This window comes from Ruditapes philippinarum, unplaced genomic scaffold, assembly GCF_026571515.1.
Source record: "Ruditapes philippinarum isolate M1 unplaced genomic scaffold, ASM2657151v2 ctg1344_1_1_1_1, whole genome shotgun sequence".
NCBI classification, from domain to species: domain Eukaryota; kingdom Metazoa; phylum Mollusca; class Bivalvia; order Venerida; family Veneridae; genus Ruditapes; species Ruditapes philippinarum.
Window position 1 is genome coordinate 254,337 of NW_026852520.1, and position 22,280 is coordinate 276,616.

Sequence of the window (22,280 nt, forward strand, 5' to 3'; positions counted from 1 at the left end):
AATGGATTATTCACTAAAATGTCAAGTGTAAATGATATTTTTGTGTTATAAACCTCTTGAACTTAGAAAAATTATCTAAACGTGGACATTCAAGTATCTTACACCTTATAAATTTTACATGAAATAGCTTGTTATCTGTAATATATTTTCTTTATATATAGCATGAGGGAAAAAACAGGAGGCACACTTCTGATTAGTGGTTTAAGTGAAAGCTACTGCAGATTAATTTATTCTAAATTGATATTTTGTGCAGACTGGTTATCAATTATTGTGCAGACTGGTTATCAGTAATTTGCTTAATTGAATGAGTAATGTAATTTGAAATTTGAATTATAGATAATTAATAATACAATAATTATTGGCATTTAATTTCAGCACCGTTTTTAGAAATTATACATTAATTAATACATGTAATGTGGTGTAATTGTATTGGTAATTGATAATGATATAAACTTTTAAACATAATGTAAAACAACTAGTGGTAGGAAATTAATAACTAGCAATATATATATAATTAATGATAATAAATAATATTATATTATCTATATATTGATAATGTTGAACTTTATGCGTGATGTTACATAAAAAACTAATGGAAAGTCGTTAATTTAATGTAAGAATAATTGACATTTTATCTTTTGGGATTGTTAGCCAATTAAATCAAGGTGAAGTAGAGGTGTTGTGTTTTGTATGTATTATTCAAAGAGTAGAAAATTACGAAAGTTATTGTTGTTACATGGAAGATCAATGGGTAACTGGGGAATTGTGGGTATTTTTACTGAGCTGTTGATAATATCTTACAATTATTCTTTTGTCAAGTCTGCTTAGATTATCTCGACTCTTTTGTGTGTGTTGTTTTTTCTGGGAGTTTATTTTCTGTGAGCAAACGAGAAAAATGATTGCAACATAATTGGATGCTATAATTATTTAACTTCTTTGGGGTTTTTTTTAGCATCAATTTTTTAGCACTAAGTTATAACTATGTTACATTCATAACTGCTTTATTGACAGGTTTTCTTACCTTTGGCATTACAAATGATTTCAAAAAAAATGAAAAACAAAAAGTTGCAATTTTACAAAGGTAAAGTAATTAAACTCTAGCTTGTTGTTCATTTATGCAAACTAAAGTTGATAGGGTTTCAGTTACTAATATGAAAGGATCAAATGAAGTTTTTTTGATATTTTGTGCCGGCTCGCCACGGCGAGCCGGTATTACGTTAGGATTTTACTGAGAAACAACCTAAAACTCCGAATACATCCACAAATTTAATCGAAGCTTGGCTTCCAGCTTTCTATAAAAATTTATCTATCAGGGCTAGGATCCAAAATAATTAAGCCAATCAAATTTAATCTTACATAGCGTCAAAAAACCTTCAATTTTCACGCCATATTTAAAAAGCAGCAAGTATTGTTTTGAGCGCAAAGATATTATGATTATTAAAAATGTTTGTTTTCATGAATTCTTTTCAATAAATCATATTAACACTGACTTTTGATTTAGCGATTTCACCTGTTCCTCTGTAGTAAGTTTTCGTTTGGTTAATTAACATAAGTGTACACCTGGTTCTGTGCATTTTTTCTTTTTCCTTTTTTCCGGTCATTTTATCCTTTCCGGAATTAAGTGTATATATTTACTGGCCGGGATCCGGGACGCCCGGACTGGCCGGGATCCGGATCGTATAAGATATAGAGGAAAAACTTATAAACTATATTTGTGTTGATTATTGTCGTAATGAAAGGCCATTAAACGTTAAGTTTTTTTATTGTATGTAATGAACGTTAAATTAATTAAACTTTGGATATAAATATATTTAGAGCTATTTATCAACAAACTTAAAAATCACAATACTTATAAGTATATGCCTAATTAATTGGAAAATCAACGACTACATTCTTGAATTGGTCAAATCCCGGGATCCCTTTATGTTTTAATGCGATCCCAGCTTTTCTGAAAACTATATTCTTGAACTGGCCAATTCCTTGGATCTCTTTATACTTTAATACGATCCCGGCTTTTCTGAAATTAAACTATATTCTTGAACTGGTCAATTCCCGGGATCCCTATATGTTTTAATAGGATCCTGGCTTATCTGAAAAGCATCTAAGACTGGTTAATTCCCGGGATCCCTATATTTTTAATAGGATCCCGGCTTTTCTGGCAGAATTAATTGACAACTTGTGTTTACTTTAGGACTTGTGTCTGTCACTCATTCCAATACTAAATATCATATTACAACTTAACTTCGTATAAAGAGACATCTTCATGAATTCTACCTATCTAACATTTATTTGGTCAAGGTCAAAAGGCCATAGAGTAATTGTGCATAGACATAGGGACTTCATTCTATCTGTTTACATGCATCTTCATATATACTCATATTCCTCTTTGTTAAACTGAGTGAAACTGGCTTCCATAACTTTATGTCACTTTTATTTTGATGTTCGCTGAAGTCTCTTCAGCTAACAGAACTGTCATTTTTACATTTCAACGCACCCCTGGAAAAAAATTACGAAGCGAGTCGCTACTAGCTTTTTTAAAAGCTAACCTTGTTGACATTAAGTTAAGTCCTGTCAGGAGAGATGGTTGAGCACCTGTGATTTTTGACAGGTACAGAAACTGAAAACTGGGAGATTTGAAATTAAATACAGGAATAAGTTACTCGACAGACACTGCTCACCTTGATTTGATGAAAGGACGCTGGTTTGTAATTAACGTGTTTCAGAAAAGAGAAAAAAACAGGTGGCTTGAAAAGGAAATTGCAATGTAGTAAAAACATGCGGATGAATTAATAGGATTGCATGTCTATTCAATAACCTTGTTATACCTAGAGGTAACTTCAGATTTTTGTGTATAGGGAACATTATTGTGTGTTTAGGGAACATAAGCCAAGCATATTTAAAGATAAGTTGAAAGAAATCGAGAGGAAATTAATGGTTACCTGTTGTCTGATTATGATCATGGAAATATTTGATGTTTTAATTGATAACAAAAAGATTTATAAATAATGCTTAAAAGCTTATGTTGGGAGAGTGATTTGTAGTGGTGTGTTAAAATTTTCAGTTGGAGAATGAAAGAAATGATAACCTGTATTATTTAGATATCTCCATGCTTACCTTGATTGAAATGTAAAAATAATGTTCATTGTGGAGAAATTAGAAGTATAGATATTTACACAGAATCAAAGTAAAAATGTTGAAGTTTGGAGAAATTTGGACTAAATTTAAAGTGAAATTTTTGGATGATTAATGGGGAATGAAATAATCTTGGATAGATAATTTAAGGGGGAAAGTTGATTTATATACTATAGAAGCCTGTCAAGAAAGGAGAAAATGTTAAAGTTTCGTAGAAGTGTTGGTAAAGTGGACAATTCAGGGAGTGAGGGCAACAACAATGATGTTGTTAACAACAATAACTGTAGCCCGGCTCCCAGTTTGGATAATAGGAAACTAGCAATGGATAATAAAAATTCCAGATTTGGATTTAACATGAATAAAGCAGTAAATGAGTTTTCCATGTCTCAAAAGGTAAATATGATAGTTTTACTAGTTTTATTATAAAAATATGTTTGAAACTGTTAATTCTTAGACTGCTCAGCTAACAACTGATTCCATCCATGCAACCAGTGCAGACCAAAGATCAGTTTGTAATGCTGTCTGCATGCATAATGATGGTCTGCACTGTTAGTTATTCAGTCAGTAAATATTTTGAAATGTTCCGTAAAAATGATCAATTATTTTGTCATGATAGCATGGTTCTATTTAATATGATCTAATGTTACGGCCTGTCTGGAATTAGAATTGATACATTTATGAAAATTATCAGTATTTATGTGATGTGATTCAGGAATATTTAAGACTCTGTCATTGGTCAAAAATTCAAACTAAATTTTTGAAATTATCCAATCGCTATTTAATATTGATTTTTTTAATTCACAATTTAATTTCTATTACAATTTTGATAGTTGTATTATGACAATGTACATGTATATAGATGGCCGGGTACATATAATGGTTCCCAATTTTTTAAAGATTTGCATAAAAAATTGGTAATACTTTCACAATTATTTATGTAAATAGTAGTGGTATATAATTTTATTAGACTCTTAGAAATGAATCAGCGATATTTATATCACCTCTCATAGATAAGTTTTTTAAGTGACAGCTGTATAAATTTTCTAAGCGCCAGTTTCAGACATAATTGAGTTTTACAAGAGTTGCGTACCTTTGAGTGATGAAATTTACTATGTATATTATTTAAACTTTGGTCAGAACTTTTTCGTTAACTAAATTTTCCAGTGTTTGGTCTGAACTTTTTTAATCAAAGTTGTGATGAGGCTGCTTTCTTTCACTTCTTAGTCATTGCATTATATCATTATTATTACTACTACATAAATGTGGTGCATTGAAACTGACATATAAGATAGCAAATTAAATTTCATTAATCATAAAATGTAATTTTTCTGTCATAAAACCATTTTCTTGGTTACCAGATGTAATTATTTTATGCTTTCCTGGCCTCGCCCATATGATATGATTGTTACTTGTCAAAACTTGAAACAATGGTTTAATTCAGTAATAAAACACTATCTGGCATGTATTTATTTCCTATATTGAAGGGGTTGTTTTGCTTTGACTTCCTATTAAAAAGACCTGGATGCAGAATATCCTCATTGTTTGTTACCTGATGTAGTTTCAGGGGTTGTTTTTGCTGTCTGTCATTCATCAGTGTTTAACTTGATGGATACCTCTACTTAAATGATGAACTTCTCAGATAATCAAATGATAAAAATGTGCTGTGAATATTGTTTTTAAGACATGATGATGAATATATTTACACTCAATCCCAATTACTGATACACTTACATGTACTTTAAAAAAAAAAAATTTTGAAACAGGACATATGCGAGTGAAAGTAATCATTTTGTCAAATATAAATTCTTAATTTGTGAAACTACTTATTTTTCGATTGAAATCACAATAATTACTATACCAATTTGACTAAAATGTCAGGTATATATGACTAAGTCATTAATATGTGACTAAAAAACCACTGTTATATGACTATTGGTATATGGCTAAATCATTGATATATGGCTAAATACAATTATATATACTGGTTTATGACTGTACCACTGCTGTATGACTATATCACTGGTATATGACTATACGATATCACTGGTTTATGACTATACCACTGGTTTATGACTATTATAACCACTGGTTAAATGTGACTATATCACTGGTTTATGACTATACCACTGGTTTATGACTATTATAACCACTGGTTAAATGTGACTATATCACTGGTTTATGACTATATCACTGGTTTATGACTATTATAACCACTGGTTAAATGTGACTATATCACTGGTTAATGAATGTATCACTGGTATATGACTATATCACTGGTATATGACTATATCACTGGTATATGACTATATCACTGGTATATGACTATATCACTGGTTTATGACTGTATCACTGGTATATGACTGTATCACTGGTTTATGACTGTATCACTGGCATATGACTATATCACTGGTATGTGACTGTATCACTTGTATATATCTAAAACACTGGCATATAACTATACCACTGGTATATGACTATACCACTGGTTTATGACCACTGGTATATGACTATACAACTGGTATATGAACATATCACTGGTTTATGACTATACCACTGGTTTATGACTATACCACTGGTTTATGACTATTATAACCACTGGTTAAATGTGACTATATCACTGGTTTATGACTATACCACTAGTTTATGACTATACCACTGGTTTATGAACATACCACTGGTTTATGACTATATCACTGGTATATGACTATATCACTGGTATATGACCATGCCACTGGTTTATGACTATACCACTGGTTTATGACTATACCACTAGTTTATGACTATACCACTGGTTTATGAACAGACCACTGATTTATGACTATATCACTGGTTTATGACTATATCACTGGTTTATGACTATACCACTGGTTTATGACTATATCACTGGTTTATGACTATACCACTGGTTTATGACTTACCACTGGTATATGACTATACCACTGGTATATGACCATGCCACTGGTTTATGAACATACCACTGGTTTATGACTATATCACTGGTTTATGACTATACCACTGGTTTATGACTATACCACTGGTTTATGACTATGCCACTTGGTTTATGACTATGCCACTGGTTTATGACTATACCACTGGTTTATGACTATGCCACTGGTTTATGACATTGCCACTGGTTTATGACTATACCACTGGTTTATGACTATACCACTGGTTTATGACTGTACCACTGGTTTATGACTATACCACTTGTTTATGACTTACCACTGGTTTATTGACTTACGGCTGGTTTATGACTATGCCACTGGTTTATGACTATGCCACTGGTTTATGACTATGCCACTGGTTTATGACTATGCCACTGGTTTATGACTATGCCACTGGTTTATGACTATACCACTGGTTTATGACTATACCACCGGTTTATGACTGTACCACTGGTTTATGACTATACCACTTGTTTATGACTATACCACTTGTTTATGACTTACCACAGGTTTATGACTATACCACTGGTTTATGACTATACCACTGGTTTATGACTTACGGCTGGTTTATGACTATACCACTGGTTTATGACTATACCACTGGTTTATGACTATACCACTGGTTTATGACTTACGGCTGGTTTATGACTATACCACTGGTTTATGACCTATACCACTAGTTTATGACTATACCACTGGTTTATGACTATATCACTGGTTTATGACTATACCACCGGTTTATGACTATACCACTGGTTTATGACTATACCATCGGTTTATGATTATACCACTGGTTTATGATTATACCACTGGTTTATGACTATACCACTGGTTTATGACTATACCACTGCTTTATGACTATATCACTGGTTTATGACTATACCACCGGTTTATGACTATATCACTGGTTTATGATTATACCACCGGTTTATGACTATATCACTGGTTTATGATTATACCACTAGTTTATGACTATACCACTGGTATATGACTATATCACTGGTTTATGACTATACCATTGGTTTATGACTGTACCACTAGTTTATGACTATACCACTGGTTTATGACTATATCACTGGTTTATGACTATACCACTGGTTTATGACTATACCACTGGTTTATGACTATATCACTGGTTTATGATTATACCACCGGTTTATGACTATATCACTGGTTTATGATTATACCACTAGTTTATGACTATACCACTGGTATATGACTATATCACTGATTTATGGACTATATCACTGGTTTATGACTATACCACTGGTTTATGACTATATCACTGGTTTATGATTATACAACGCGGTTTATGACTATATCACTGGTTTATGACTATACCACTAGTTTATGACTATACCACTGGTATATGACTATATCACTGGTTTATGACTATACCACTGGTTTATGACTATACCACTGGTTTATGACTATATCACTGGTTTATGACTATACCACTGGTATATGACTATATCACTGGTTTATGACCACTGGTATATGACTATACAACTGGTATATGAACATATCACTGGTATATGACTATACCAATTGAATTTGGCTAAATCTCTTTAATATGACTAACTCATTGTTGTTAAATCACCAATATTAAACCACCAGTATTTGACCAGTCTGCGGGTCTATGACTGAACCATTTGTATATGATTACATCAATGAAATTATATTGGACTGGAAAAAATTTGTTTAAGAACAAATTTTTGTAAGGGCTTGAACTAAAAATTCTTCTCCATTCGCTTTTTTTTCCAGAAAAGGTATATTAAATGCCACAAGTATTTATTTTGATTTGAGAGAAGTATTTGATCGATAGATTTACAAATCTTAAATAATATCAGTATGGTAGGAAAATATAGGTTGATTAGTTGTAAGTTATTGGTAGATATATTGATAGACTGTATTTTCTAATATGAATATTGACCAGCTATGGCCGTGTAACTTGTTAGGTAAACAAGATGTAATGTGATTATTGACAAAGTAATTAATCCATCTACCGATGTTAAATGACTGCGATGTTAAATGACTGCGGTGACTGACTGATAGCCTTGGGACATCGAAGAATTACCAGGATAAACAAACTGCTTAAATCACAGCTTGCAGTAATAAGGTCATATTAACTAACCCATAGGGGAATATAGACCCTTTCATTTAAGACCGTATTCAAGTTGTCGCCCTTGGATGACGTCATTGGGGGATACGGTGGACAATGGCGAGACGATTAAGTACAATAATAGAGGGATATAAAGATCTTAATCCTTTCTCATGTAAGATTAGGAGATTGAAATTGCCAAAATTTTGGGTAATTTAATAAGATATTACATAAAAAGGATGGTAAAATGAATAAAAATGTTTACTATAATAAGGTAAACGATTTGTTTTAATAGTAGACAGTATTGCTGGATAAGTGATCATGATTACCATGTTCGTTAGATTCTTTATAAATTAATGAACATTTTATCAGGCAGTTAAATCATACTAACTTGCTTATACCACAGATATAGATAATGTATCTATGTCTCGGGTAATATACAATACCCAAAAGATATTTTGAGTTTCAAAAATGTAAGGATTATGTAGTTTCGATAAAACGGCTGCGTACTAATTAATTGCAAGATACTGGTTTATTAAAAACCATTTTGATTTAAGCATTACTAAAAAAAGAAAACTACAATACAAATCTAATTTTCAAAAAAAAAAAAAAAAAAATGTAAAGGCATAAAGTAAAAATTCTTTTGAATGTACATGACTGTATACTATTTGTGTCGGCAATAAATGCACTCTCAAAAATCGTACATCACACCAATATATTTAAGCTGGTTTTCAACTTGATACTTTTTAATTCATACTCTGCTTATTAAAAATTAAAAAAATCACAAAATAACAAAAACAAGTTGTGAAACACGTTCACAGAAATTCGTTATTATTTTGACTGTGCCAGTTGGTAGGACTCTGAATCGAGTATCAAATCAGTAAAGCATGACCAATAATGTCCCTAGGATGATCTATACAAAAATTCGGACCATAAATATTTTGACAACTAACAAAAAGTGACGTAATCTGATGTAATGTTATAACTCTAAAAAAATGCACCCTGGTGATTTATGATATCACAGCCAAGTGCCGCTTGAATATACAACATATGCACCCTGTTAATTAATATGATACGGCCAGGTGGCGCTTATATATACACACCTATTTATCTATGAAATAAGTTACTGAAAGGTCTTTATTTTGATATCAAAATGATCTTATTATCGTCTGTTGCGAATCTAAAATTACTAAAGTCAATGCCACATGTTTTTCGTTCTTTCCGGAATATTTATAGAATTATATCCTTCACTGGTTCTTAGAAATATTTTATACGGCATAATGAAAAAAATTAGTAAGTATTGACAAAATGCATTATGTAATTGTTCTATTTAGGCTTGAAAAACTATCATTAAAAGACATTGGCAATCTTATTTTCATGTTTGTCACAAAAACGCCGGAATTATCTAAATGACAGAAAATAACACAGAAAACTAGAAAATGGATTTTAAATGGCCATATAAATTTATTATAGGTAATTTCAGTGTGTATACGTGTTTATAAAATATTAAAATTTGATTTAGTTACTAGCTTTTTATTCGGGCATTAGAGAAAATCTAGATCTAATAAATATACAGTACTACAGTATTCACTTTGAAATTTCGCTGTTTCACTCCGTAGCGAGAATTAATCTCAATCTTTGTTTATGTATCTTTTTTCTATTTTCTTGATATTGAATTTATGTATGCATGCGTAAATGTTTACATGTTATAATCATTATTGAACGATCAGTATTTACAAATTTAACTTTTCAATAAGCTAACATTCTATGCGGCCTGCTTAGTTTTATCCCCCATTTACGTCACATCCGGTAAGGGAAGTAACTCTTCCCTGACTGTTATCGCTTAAATGAAAGGGTCTATATTAGTGGTTATATACATCAGAGTCAAGGGACAAGAATAGAAACCATTGAAATGGTTAGGGGATATTTTTAAAACAACAGATTGTAAAAACCTCTTGAAAATTTTAATCTGATATGAAGTATAATGAAGAAATGTTATATTATACACATTATGATTATTAAAATTAAAAATTAAAAAAATTTAGATTTAAAAAGAGCATTATAGAGAAAATCAGTAAACTAAAAATGAAAAATGACAACTTTTGAGTACAAGAATATGTTAAATGAAAGGCATCATTTGTTGTTAAACACAGGTTTAATTGTGCCATTTAATTGTTAAACGTTTTAATTGAGTGCAGTAATGCAAATTGTCTGTCTATTTTGCACACAATCACCTTGATAGTAAGCTCACCTGAGACTTACAGAAAACCAAAATTAAATTTATTAAAAAGCTCCCCCCCCCCCCCCCCCCCCCCCCCCCCCCCCCCCCCGAAATAAGTGTGATATGTTTTTGTCCTGATGATATTAGCTATTATATATTATACAATTATTGACTTGTGAGCCATTGCATATGATGTGATATTCGGCGTCAGATGACATATCGCCTCGGTCAATATGACTTTCTGCCGGTGAATATCACATCATATTCAATGGCTCACAAGTCAATAATTGTTTTATTATATGAATAGGCTAAGAATTAAAAAAAATCACAAAAAGTACAACCTTATAAACATGTACACATTTTGCCTCGTTGAAGCGCGGGAAAAAAAGACGCATGTGTTAGGCGTGCAACGAGTACTCGAACACTGCGCATACAAAAGTAATTCAAGTTTATACTCATCATTGCGCTGTAGCCTTTAAGTAAAATAGTAAAGTAATGACATTTTAATCGAGAAATATGCCATAAAGAACAAAACGCAACAATATTTTTTTTAATTAACACGCATAATTAACAGTCAAAGGTGTATGGTCATTGAATATGAGTCTCAATCTATTTTTAGACTGGGAAAATCCAATTCAGCCAGTGAATATGATACCAACCCAGTAAATATGATTTTATAAAAAGTTCTGTTGACTACTGTTTGGACCAATGAGATTGCAGCTATATTTAGATCATATAATAAAAGATATTATATATCATGTAAAGGATAATAATTATGGTGGATGTATAAATTTAAAAATAATCTTAAGTAGTTTTATAAGCTAATAACCCTATTAGCTCAATGCATCATTTTTAACAGGGCATATACATGTAGTTCACACAATAGCCTAGGAAGAAAACCTGAAGTTATTGTTTTTAAGAATTTATGTTACAATCAAGCTAAATAATATGAAAAAGGCAAAGCCTCAAAGCGAGCTCAATTTACTTTTACCGTGAAATAGTATAAAATAATCGTTCATTTTTTAAATTTTACATTTTCCGTTTTAAAAATGTCATTCGATATTTTATACACTGCTTCCGTTTATTCTGGTTCCCTGTCCTATTATGGTTCTCATATAAGTGCGCAGGACACCAGTGTACGCTTCTGTTTCCAATCAGAATACCTCGGCTTTTGTAAGCGTATCTTGTAATTCGAAACGTTGCGATGTGTTAATTCAGTACTTCGAATGAAAGTTTTCAAAACCATCACTTTCTAGCAGGTACTCGCGTTACCATAAAGCTCGCTTTGCTAGCAGGCCCTTCAGGCCAGCACTTCAAGCTTGCAATTAAATTGACATTATGCTCATTTTTCCGCTGAAAAAGCAATATATTTCAAGAAAATGACTATTTATAATTATAATGGTGATTTTAGATTTATCAACAATTGAAAATAAAAAAGACTACCAAAATTATATAAAAAGATTGTCCCATTTCAATAAAATACTAGCTATAGTTTATACTATAGTTACCTTAACAGAAAGTAAACAAACAAACATACAAACAAACAAACAAGCAAACAAACAAAGGTGAGTGTATAAAGACCAGCTAGGTTTTCTTGTTGAATCTTGTTTGATTGACAAAACAAGGCCAGTGGAACAAGGTAAGATAGTAAATTCAAGATGCTGACTTAATGGAACCATCATGTGGGCTTATCAGATAATCATGAGTTACAAAACATGGAAGGAAATAAATTGTAATTGTTTTTATTGTTACATCCATCTACCGAAACCTGAATATAATCAGCCAAACATGCTAGGATGTATAATCCATAGATACAGTTTCATTCATGTTTCCTCAGTACAATAATTTCAGACCAATATATAGTGGTATAAAGTTTGCATGAGCACAGGACTCCAAATCTGAAGGTCATGGGTTTAAGTTGCACTAAGAGGTGATAACAGGTTTGACACTCAGTAAGCAACCTTTGATTGATTTAAAGCACTTTCTTTGATAATTTAGATACTTTTGTTTTACAATGTATTTAAATACTTATGTTTTACAATGTCTCTGAATGGCAGGGTTTGATACATAATTATTGTCTCAGTCGACCTTTCATATTTATTTTCATCTGATTTTTAGCTCGACTATACGAAGTATATGGAGAGCTGTCCTACTCGCCCCGGCGTCGGCGTCCGCGTCCAGATTTCAGATTAAAGTTTTGGTGCAGTAAAATATTTTTCACTATAACTTTGTCATTTCTTAAGGTATCAACTTCAAACTTCAAATATATGTTCCTTATCATCAACCACATCTTATGTGACAAGGTTCATAACTCTAGCACCAATATTTTCAGATTTATCTCCCCTTGAACTTAGAATTTTCCTTAAAAAATACTATTTTTTACTGTTACTTCTTTATTTCTTAAGGGATCAACCTCATACTTAAAATATATGTACTTTATCATCATCCCATCTTATGTGACAAGGTTCATAACTCTAGCACCAATATTTTTAGATTTATCTCCCCTTGAACTTAGAATTTTCCTTAAAAAATACTATTTTTTACTGTTACTTCTTTATTTCTTAAGGGATCAACCTCATACTTCAAATATATGTACCTTATCATCATCCCCATCTTATGTGACAAGGTTCATAACTTTAGCACCAATATTTTCAGATTTATCTCCCCTTGAACTTAGATTTTTCTTTAAAAAATATTATTTTTTACTGTAACTTATTTATTTCTAAAGGGATCAACTTCATACTTCAAATAAATGTACCTTATCATCATCCACATCTTATGTGACAAGGTTCATAACTCTAGCACCAATATTGCAAGAATTATCTCCCCATCAACTTAGATTTTTTTACTAGAAAAATGTTATTTTTTACTATAACTTTTTTAGTTTTAAAGGTATCTACCTCAAACTTCAAATACTTATTCCTTATAATCAATTATATTTTATGTGACAATGTTCATAACTCTTGAAGTAATTTTTACAGATTTATCTCTCTTTGAACTTAGGATTTTCTTTAAGAAATATTATAACTTTGTTACTTTTTAAGGTATCTACTTCAAACTTCAAATATATACTTCTTATCATTACATACATGTTGTGTGACAAGGTTCATAACTCTAGCGTGACTATTTCTAGAATTATTTCCCTTGATCTTGGAATTTATTTTAACAAATGTTATTTTTTTACTATAACTTAATACATAATTATACATAATTGATTTTTCTTTCATAGTTTTGTCCTCCTTACTGCGTCCAGTATTTTATTAGTCGAGCTTGGCTGTCTCCTGTGACAGCTCTTGTTCACTTACTTGCAAAAACATGCACTTTTTAGTCATTTTCTTGGTTTTTCATTGTAAATTCAAGATACAAGTAAATCTTTGAAAATCATGAGGAATGTAAACACACAAGAACAAGCTGTGGCAGATATTGAACAGTGTGATTTAAAGTAAAGTAGGTCCCTGATGCCTGGGTAATAATTAGTCTTGTTCCATGACTATTACAGTCTGTAACCTTTGACTTAGAACATCACCTGTATATGTAAGAGTAAGCTAGCTCAATTTCCTTTGATGTTCTATATGCAGATTTTGAATACCTCTCAAGGGATCACTTTACCATCACATTAATTTGCAAATTACTTACATACAAAATAAATCTAGGAAAAGCTGGTTCTGATAAAAATATTCATGAATTTCCCTCATTTGTTTTATAGACTTTGGTGCTGATCATGAAAGAATATATACAAAAAATAATTTTGGATTAAAAGCATTGAGCACAAATGAAAAATAAAATTATTTTGGAACAAGTGAAATATCATTGTTTTCATTACATTGTATTCCTATATAATGGCAGACGCACTATATACATGTTGTATCTGGTAATGGCCTGCAGAAATCAAGGCCCAGGTCAAGTAATAACTCTGAAATGACTCATAGCTGCCAATGTATCACTGTTGACATTGATATAGTAATTGCTGCAAATGAGGGTGCAAAGGAAATAAGTAAACAATAAAGCAAAGGTATAACAGCATTAAGATCTATTTATGATAATGGCATATTTTCTTCATAGAGGAAAAAGCAGCCCAGGTGAGGTAAAACAATCACATCTTGTTATCAATAATCAACAATGATTGTAATTATATAGATACAGATTAGACAAGACAGTATCTCACTATGATTATATAATAGTACCCAAACTAACAATGACATAGATAATGAAGATAAAGGAAAATGATGTTTACAGTGTGGCTGGGCTTATCAGTAGAATCTACCTACAACAGTATCACATGTTTTACCTGCATCTGTATGTTACATCTATTAGATCAAGTTTTACATTCTTAACTTCCATATTTTCATTCACCTTGAAAATTATTTTTCTGTTTTTCTGTTTGAATTATAATTGTTTATGATGGCGCTGAATTATTGTTAGACTGCCCTAACTGAAAGTGATGGCCCAATGAGATGTGTTAGTATCGTAATTAAAACAAAAAATCATCATAATAATTGTTACGTTTGAAAAATGATCTTTTTATTGCATATTACATGAAGGATGTACCTCAAGTTATTTATGAAAAGTTAGATTTTTTTCTATGGTTTCTATACCTCTGTCTTCAGAATTGTACAAGTTTTGTTTTTTTACTGCAAAATCAATTATCTTGTCAGTCATTCATTATAGCAGAAATTGTTTTCTAAGTATGTTTACCTGAACTTCATAAAGTTATGTTGATTTGAATGATGTAATAAGTCAAAATAGAATTATATAAAAACAAAACAATTTGTACATTATAACCAGAGGCTACACCTGTTCATGCAGTTTCTTCTCCTGTCCAGAAACTGGTCCAGTTTGAAAATTTGTTGTCCATTTCTGATGATATGAATGATATATCTATAACAGTTTTCAATTCACAGTAAATTCTAATATTTTGTCTTGTACAGGGAAGAGTTATGTTAACTAGTCTTAATAATAATAATAATAAAGCTCATGAGGTACATGGTTGGGGAGAAAACATACATGCAAATCCTAGTAAAAGTTTTTAAAGATCGATACATTTATGTATTTCTATAACTTATTCTTCTATCCATGAAATAATGCTTATTTTCATATTTTGTAATACTACAGAGCAAAGTAGACAAAATTGAATATAGGTGCTAAAATATCTAAAACAGTCTCTTTCTGTATTTAATGGTTACATTTATGATGAGAAAGACAGAGATACCAAATAGTTTGTCTATTTACACAGGATGGAAAATAATGCCAAAATATTATGTACTAAAATAATTACAGTTTTTAGCTCGACTATTTCGCAGTCTCAATAATCGAGCTAATGCAGTCACCCATTTGTCGGCGTCCGCGTCCCTGTGGTTAAGTTTTTGTATGTAAGCTGGTATCTCCATAACTACTGAAGGGAATGGATTGAAACTTCACACACTTGTTCTCTGTGATTATCTAAGATGATTGGCACAAGTCCCATAACTCTGATTTGCTTTTTTTCATAATTATGCCCCTTTTTCGACTTAGAAATTCTTGGTTAAGTTTTTGTATGTAAGCTGGTATCTCCATAACTACTGAAGGGAATGGATTGAAACTTCACACACTTGTTCTCTGTGATTATCTAAGATGATTGGCACAAGTCCCATAGCTCTGATTTGCTTTTTTTTATAATTATGCCCCTTTTTCGACTTAGAAATTCTTGGTTAAGTTTTTGTATGTAAGCTGGTATCTCCATAACTACTGAAGGGAATTGATTGAAACTTCACACACTTGTTCTCTGTGATTATCTAAGATGATTGGCACAAGTCCCATAACTCTGATTTGCTTTTTTACATAATTATGCCCCTTTTTCGACTTAGAAATTCTTGGTTAAGTTTTTGTATGTAAGCTGGTATCTCCATAACTACTGAAGGGAATGGATTGAAACTTCACACACTTGTTCTCTGTGATTATCTAAGATAATTGCCACAAGTCCCATAACTCTGATTTGCTTTTTTACATAATTATGCCCCTTTTTCGACTTAGAAATTCTTGGTTAAGTTTTTGCATGTAAGCTGGTATCTCCATAACTACTGAAGGGAATGGATTGAAACTTCACACACTTGTTCTCTGTGATTATCTAAGATGATTGGCACAAGTCCCATAACTCTGATTTGCTTTTTAACATAATTATGCCCCTTTTTCGACTTAGAAATTCTTGGTTAAGTTTTTGCGTGTAAGCTGGTATCTCCATAACTACTGAAGGGAATGGATTGAAACTTCACACACTTGGTCTCTGTGATTATTTTAGATGATTGGCACAAGTCCCATAACTCTGATTTGCTTTTTTGCATAATTATGCCCCTTTTTCGACTCATGAATTCTTGGTTAAGTTTTTGCATGTAAGCTTGTCTCTCCATAACTACTGAAGGGAATGTATTGAAACTTGAAGAGTTTGTACCTTTTCGGACAATTTTATGTATTCATATAGGTAAGCATTATTATACTCAATGAAACACCCTTGTGACAAATTTTCGAATAGTCGAGCGTTACTGTCCTCCGACAGTTCTTGTTTACTCTACCATTTGGAAATGTCATTATTGTTGTGAAAGTATGTCAGAGTAAGTATTTTTTTCCATGACTAAGATAAAGTGTTGAATGTTCTTACTGAGATCACAGTGACTAAAACAGCAGAATTTTGACCTGGTTCCATATGTACAAAGGCAGTGTCTGGTATATAAACATTCTATGAGGTTTTAGATGGATTGTTTACAGTATTAATTGATTTTTGTGAAGTCTATTGTTTACAAATGTGGGAGGAAATAGGAAGATTGTGTTCCTTTGAGAGGTGAATCAGTAATGTATTTATAACACATCAAAGTTAGGTACTCATACTACAATATAGGTATATGTTACTATATGACTCAAGTTAATGCTGTCCAAAATTTAAGGGATTGTGGGAGACTTTAGGGTTGTTGGAAGAGCGAAACAGGATATGCTCTTATATAATCATATATTTTTTTTAGAAATTTGTTTTTTATTGGTTTTAACTTTAAGTTTAATATAATGATAACTTTAAAAATGTCAAGTTAAAGTTTTCGAAAAAAATTTTTATTTGTTTAAGTGTTTGCCCATTAATATTGAACTTTAATTCTAGTAAATGGTTATTGGTAACCGAATCTGTCTCCCATGTCTTTTTGTTGTAAAAATGAACTCTCCACTCTAAGTATCAAATCAAGTTTTTCTCTTTGTTTTACGCTAATTCCATCAATTCCTGTCAAAAAGTCGAGCCAAGTTAATTTCACAATATATTTTTGTGTATATATAAAAACAAATGTTTGAACTGCTACTATACTCATCATGACACTCTTTCTTTACAATAATTGAGGATTATATTTAGAAATCAATGGCATTCCTTGGGTGAGAGAATTTTTAGAAATCCTCAAATTGTTTTGTTGTTGCGCCCACTTTTCAATGAAGGCACATGTGGTTCATGTAGAAATCCATTGATCTTTTTTGGATGCTATGTTTATAAAAGCTATATTATAGCTGATGAAAATATTTTCGCATAATTAGTTTGGAGTATTTCCAGGTACTTACAATAACTTTTACTTTACGATATGGAAAATTTGGAGAGAGAAAATAAGGCTTGTTTCTATAGGATTATCAGGTTATTCAAAATCACTCAAAAGTCACTGAACCCTCTGTAATAAAAAATCACTGTACCATTTTAATAAAAAATCACTGTAATATCTTTAATCAACAGTTATTTAAGAGCATTATCAGGTTATTCGAAATTACTGTACCTTCTTTATTGAGCAGTTATGAATGGCTTAGGTGTACAAGAGGTCTTATTTCCCTCAACCCATTAAGACCAGGGTTTCGATTCCGGCAAAGACTCTTGTGTTGACTATGTGTCCTTCTAGGTACATTCAGAAAGATGCAAATGCATCAGGGAAAAGCTATGGACCACATAGTAACAATGCTATGTGCTTAGCTTTAAACCAAAGAAATAATTCAACTGTTGTGACATAAAAACTAATAAACATAAATAATTGCTACTGTTCATTAAACCCATAAAATTGCCGAAGAAAAAAGAGAGATATTTTTTGGCGCAGCAGCATTCGTTGTTACATCCTGTGTTTTTTTCTATTCTAAAACACATTTTGATGAAATAAATACTTACATAATATGTAATGTGCATGCATATATACAAAATTATTGCCAAAGCCAGAATACAGGCTGCCAAAAAACCAAGTTGTAGATAACGAAGCAATTAATGACCAGTGTGGGTGCATTGTTAGAAACCACTGATGTATCTTGTCTTAAATCACTGCTGTACTTCCCCTCTAACCACTAATTGATACTTTTATTAAATATGATGAAAATATACAAGGTGTTTTTACTGATATGGGTGGTCTAGCAGATAAAACAGTCCTTGATTTACCAAAGATGTGGTTATTATAGAAGAATACAGTCCAGATAAATTTATGTGTAACATACATGACTGCTTACAATATGATAAGGAGCGTCCGTGGCCGAGTGGTAAAGGTTGTTGGACTTCAAACCACTTTCCACTCACCGCTGTTGGTTTGAATCTTGGCAGGGACTTTGGATTCTTTCATGTGAGGAAGCCATCCAGCTAGCTTATGGAAAGTGGGTGGTTCTACCCAGGTGCCCAAGCATGCCTAAAATAATGCAGGGAAGGGCATCTGAGATCTTCCTCTACCAGTAAAGCTGGAACGTACTCAACGTAGCCATATTACCTATACTGTGTTGATGTGACGTAAAACCCAATCAAACAAACAAACAATACGATAATGAATATATATATTTTTAAGCTATAATGAGCCATGATTTCCTGTAAATGAATATCTAATGATTAATTTAGTTGTCTTCATTAAGAGTAATGTGTTATTGTCACACAATAATTATTGTAATATAGATTATGTGATATTTAGTATATAGATTATGTGATATTTAGTTTTTTAACACTTTCATATTACAATTCAGTTTGGATTAGCTTGCATTTATCTGTATAACTTGCATTCTAAATAAGCCCTATTTACACTGTCCCGGTTTGGCATCCCGTAATGTCCTGGATATTGCCGGCATTTCCCGGTTATACAACGGTGATATATAGACGGTAGCATCAAGACCTCGTGCTGATAACACAGGCAATTTAAATTGAAAACAGGTATATATACACTTGAAGTGTGCTACTTCGGATCATTTTGTTAAGTGAAGAGGAAGAAGGGCCATTCTCTTCTATTTGTTCTGAGGCGAGCTTTCCTTGCTGTCTAGCTTCCCTGAGTCGTTTACAAAGGTACCTCAACCTCTGTAGGCGTTGTAAGCACAGTTTCCCAACTTTTCCCCCTTTCTTTGACTGATTTCAACGTAGTCAAGCAGTTTTATTCTCATAAACTTGAACCTGAAAGCATCGGCACATTACTGGGGCGTCACCTTGACAATATCGGCATCACTCGTAGCTTAACCGTGGCGAAATCAGCGATGGTCGGGATGGACTGTGATGAAACTGTGTCTAGTTGGGACTCCACCGGGATCAACCGGGAATACACAGGGTAAACATTGGCACCGGTGCTATACCGGGTACTGAACCGGGAATACACCTGGGCTCTGTTGGGGATGTGTAAACGCCATTTGATTTTTCAGAAAAAAAACACGGAACACCCCAGTTCAGCGGTTTAGGACACCGTAGCAATACCGTGGCCATTACTGGACAGTGTAAATGGGGCTTTAGTTCAATTTATGGACTTGAACCTGAGTCACTAAACAACCAAGAGACATAGTGACTGCTGTTGGATGTGATTAAACTACCCTTTTATGTCGTGGCTTTCGTGTAGATATAAACAATGATATAACAGTTATAGAAATAACAAAATATCATCACTAGATCACAATATAGGACATAATTATGCTGATAGTAATATTTTGGACTGCTAACCTTGAAATTAAAGCTTTGTTAAAAATTGAAATTATTAAGAAGGAAAGGGTTTAACCAGGATTAATCAAAGAGCAAGTAGAAGAGATAAAGCAGACAAGTGTAAAGGTGCTGTAAAAAAACCAATTCATTACATAATTTAAGAAATACTGACAAACAGAATATGCATTTGTTTGAAAAACCTAGTCATGTTTCTTGCCAGACAATGATTGTTGCTTATTATAAAATAAACCAGGATATGAAACATGTGATCAGATTATGTGAAATTTTCAAAAAAAAGTTAGGCAAATGTTTCTTGGTATATTGTTTAATCATGTATGTACCCTAATCACTACAAAAAATGTGGTTTCCTGCTGGAGGATTTTTGGGGTCTTTTTTGACTGCGGTTTTGACTGACACCCACTTAACACTTTATTTTATTATTATTTTTTACAGCATTATACCCTTCCCACATGCAAATTGATGATTGTGCAGACGACATGTGGAACTGAAATGTTTATGTAAAAAGTCAGACTGGGTAACAAGTGGTTTATTATTGCAGGAACTAGTCTGGTTCCAATTAAATTTTGGGGTCTTTAAAACCTCTTAAAAGTTTATAAAAACTGTCATGTTCTGTTCTGAAAAGGGGTTATAAATTGTAATTTATTCTGTACATTACATTTTCCACAACCTAAAAAAAGAGAAAAATGCATTCAGTGTGAAACATAAATTAATTTTGCTCTTGACTTGAAATTAAAGAAGAAAATCATGTGAATAGATATGTAAAATTATTTATAAATGTTGTAAATTATTTATAAATGTCAATTCTTGTTCTTTTAAAACAACAGTTAAGACTTACATAAATATAAAAAAAAGAATGATTGTAGTCAAAATTTTCAAGAGTTCAGATAAAAAGTTGTTTGTAAAATAATGCATTAAGGATAACCCCATGGTGTTTCTTCATAAAAATGGGTAATTTTGCTATTTTTGATTAGTTTACAAAAATAATAAAATTATTTTTAGTAAATAAATGAAGGTGTATAATTGTAAGAAGGAAATTATCAGATTAGTTAACCCTTAGTCTTCGTAACGGCAATTAAATATACCCACACTGCTTAACCAGTGCAGACCACATCCTTGCCATCTGATAATGGTCTGCATTGTTTGCTATCCAGTCAATACATATTTTGAAATTTTCCCTTAAAAATTGATCAATTTCAAGAAATAAAGCACTGAAGAGGTTAAATAACTAACTTAACTTACCAGGTAATAACTTGCCTGAAAGAAATGGAATATACAATAATAACAATACCCTGATTTTATTGAGTCTAATTATTGTGATACAACAATGAATGGTACAGGTACAGCCCTTTCAGGTATCATAATATATAGAGGAGCTTATCCTAAACTCTGAAGTTGTTACCTAATTTGATGAGAGGTAGAATGTATGATGTTTTTAATTAGTTTCTATTTGATGTGAAAGTGAAACATTTGGTATCTCTTAAGGTAAGACAGTTGTTCTTGTTGAAAGTGATGATTGGAAAGAGCTGTTACCAGAACTCGTAAAAACTCACATTTAATGGATAATACCTGGAGAAAAAGTCTGTTGCTTACTGAAAATCTAGGCCACAAGGAAACTTTATAAAAAAAGAAAGGAAAGGAAAGATTTATTCACAAAGTTTATGAATGAGCATGTCAGAGCAATTAAAGAAATGAGAAGGAGAATCTGGTCTGAAGTAGTGATCTAAAATTGTTCAAGAATCTAGTAATGTTACATAATTGCACTAAAGTATTTTACAGTTAAAAGTTTAAGATTTTTTTCTCTTCAATAAAAAAAAAGAGATTCTTAAATACATTGACACCAAAAATACCTTCAAGATATTTTACAGAATATTTACCTTAAGCAGATTGATATAAAACAATGGTTGCAATAGCCATGAAAAAAAACTTTTGTAAGGAATAAATTTTTAGAAGAAA

The 22,280-nt window shown here is 31.8% G+C and overlaps 1 protein-coding gene across 1 annotated transcript in view; it reads left to right on the top strand.

Annotated features, from left to right (window-relative positions):
* The first annotated feature begins 2,554 nt into the window (after nt 1-2,554).
* Nucleotides 2,555-22,280, top strand: part of LOC132715613 (uncharacterized) — a 53,714-nt gene continuing 33,988 nt past the window's right edge. The window contains exon 1 of the mRNA XM_060698649.1: nt 2,555-3,525. Within this exon, the coding sequence (XP_060554632.1) occupies nt 3,331-3,525 (195 nt within the window). The 5' untranslated portion in view covers nt 2,555-3,330. The remainder of the gene's footprint in view (nt 3,526-22,280) is intronic.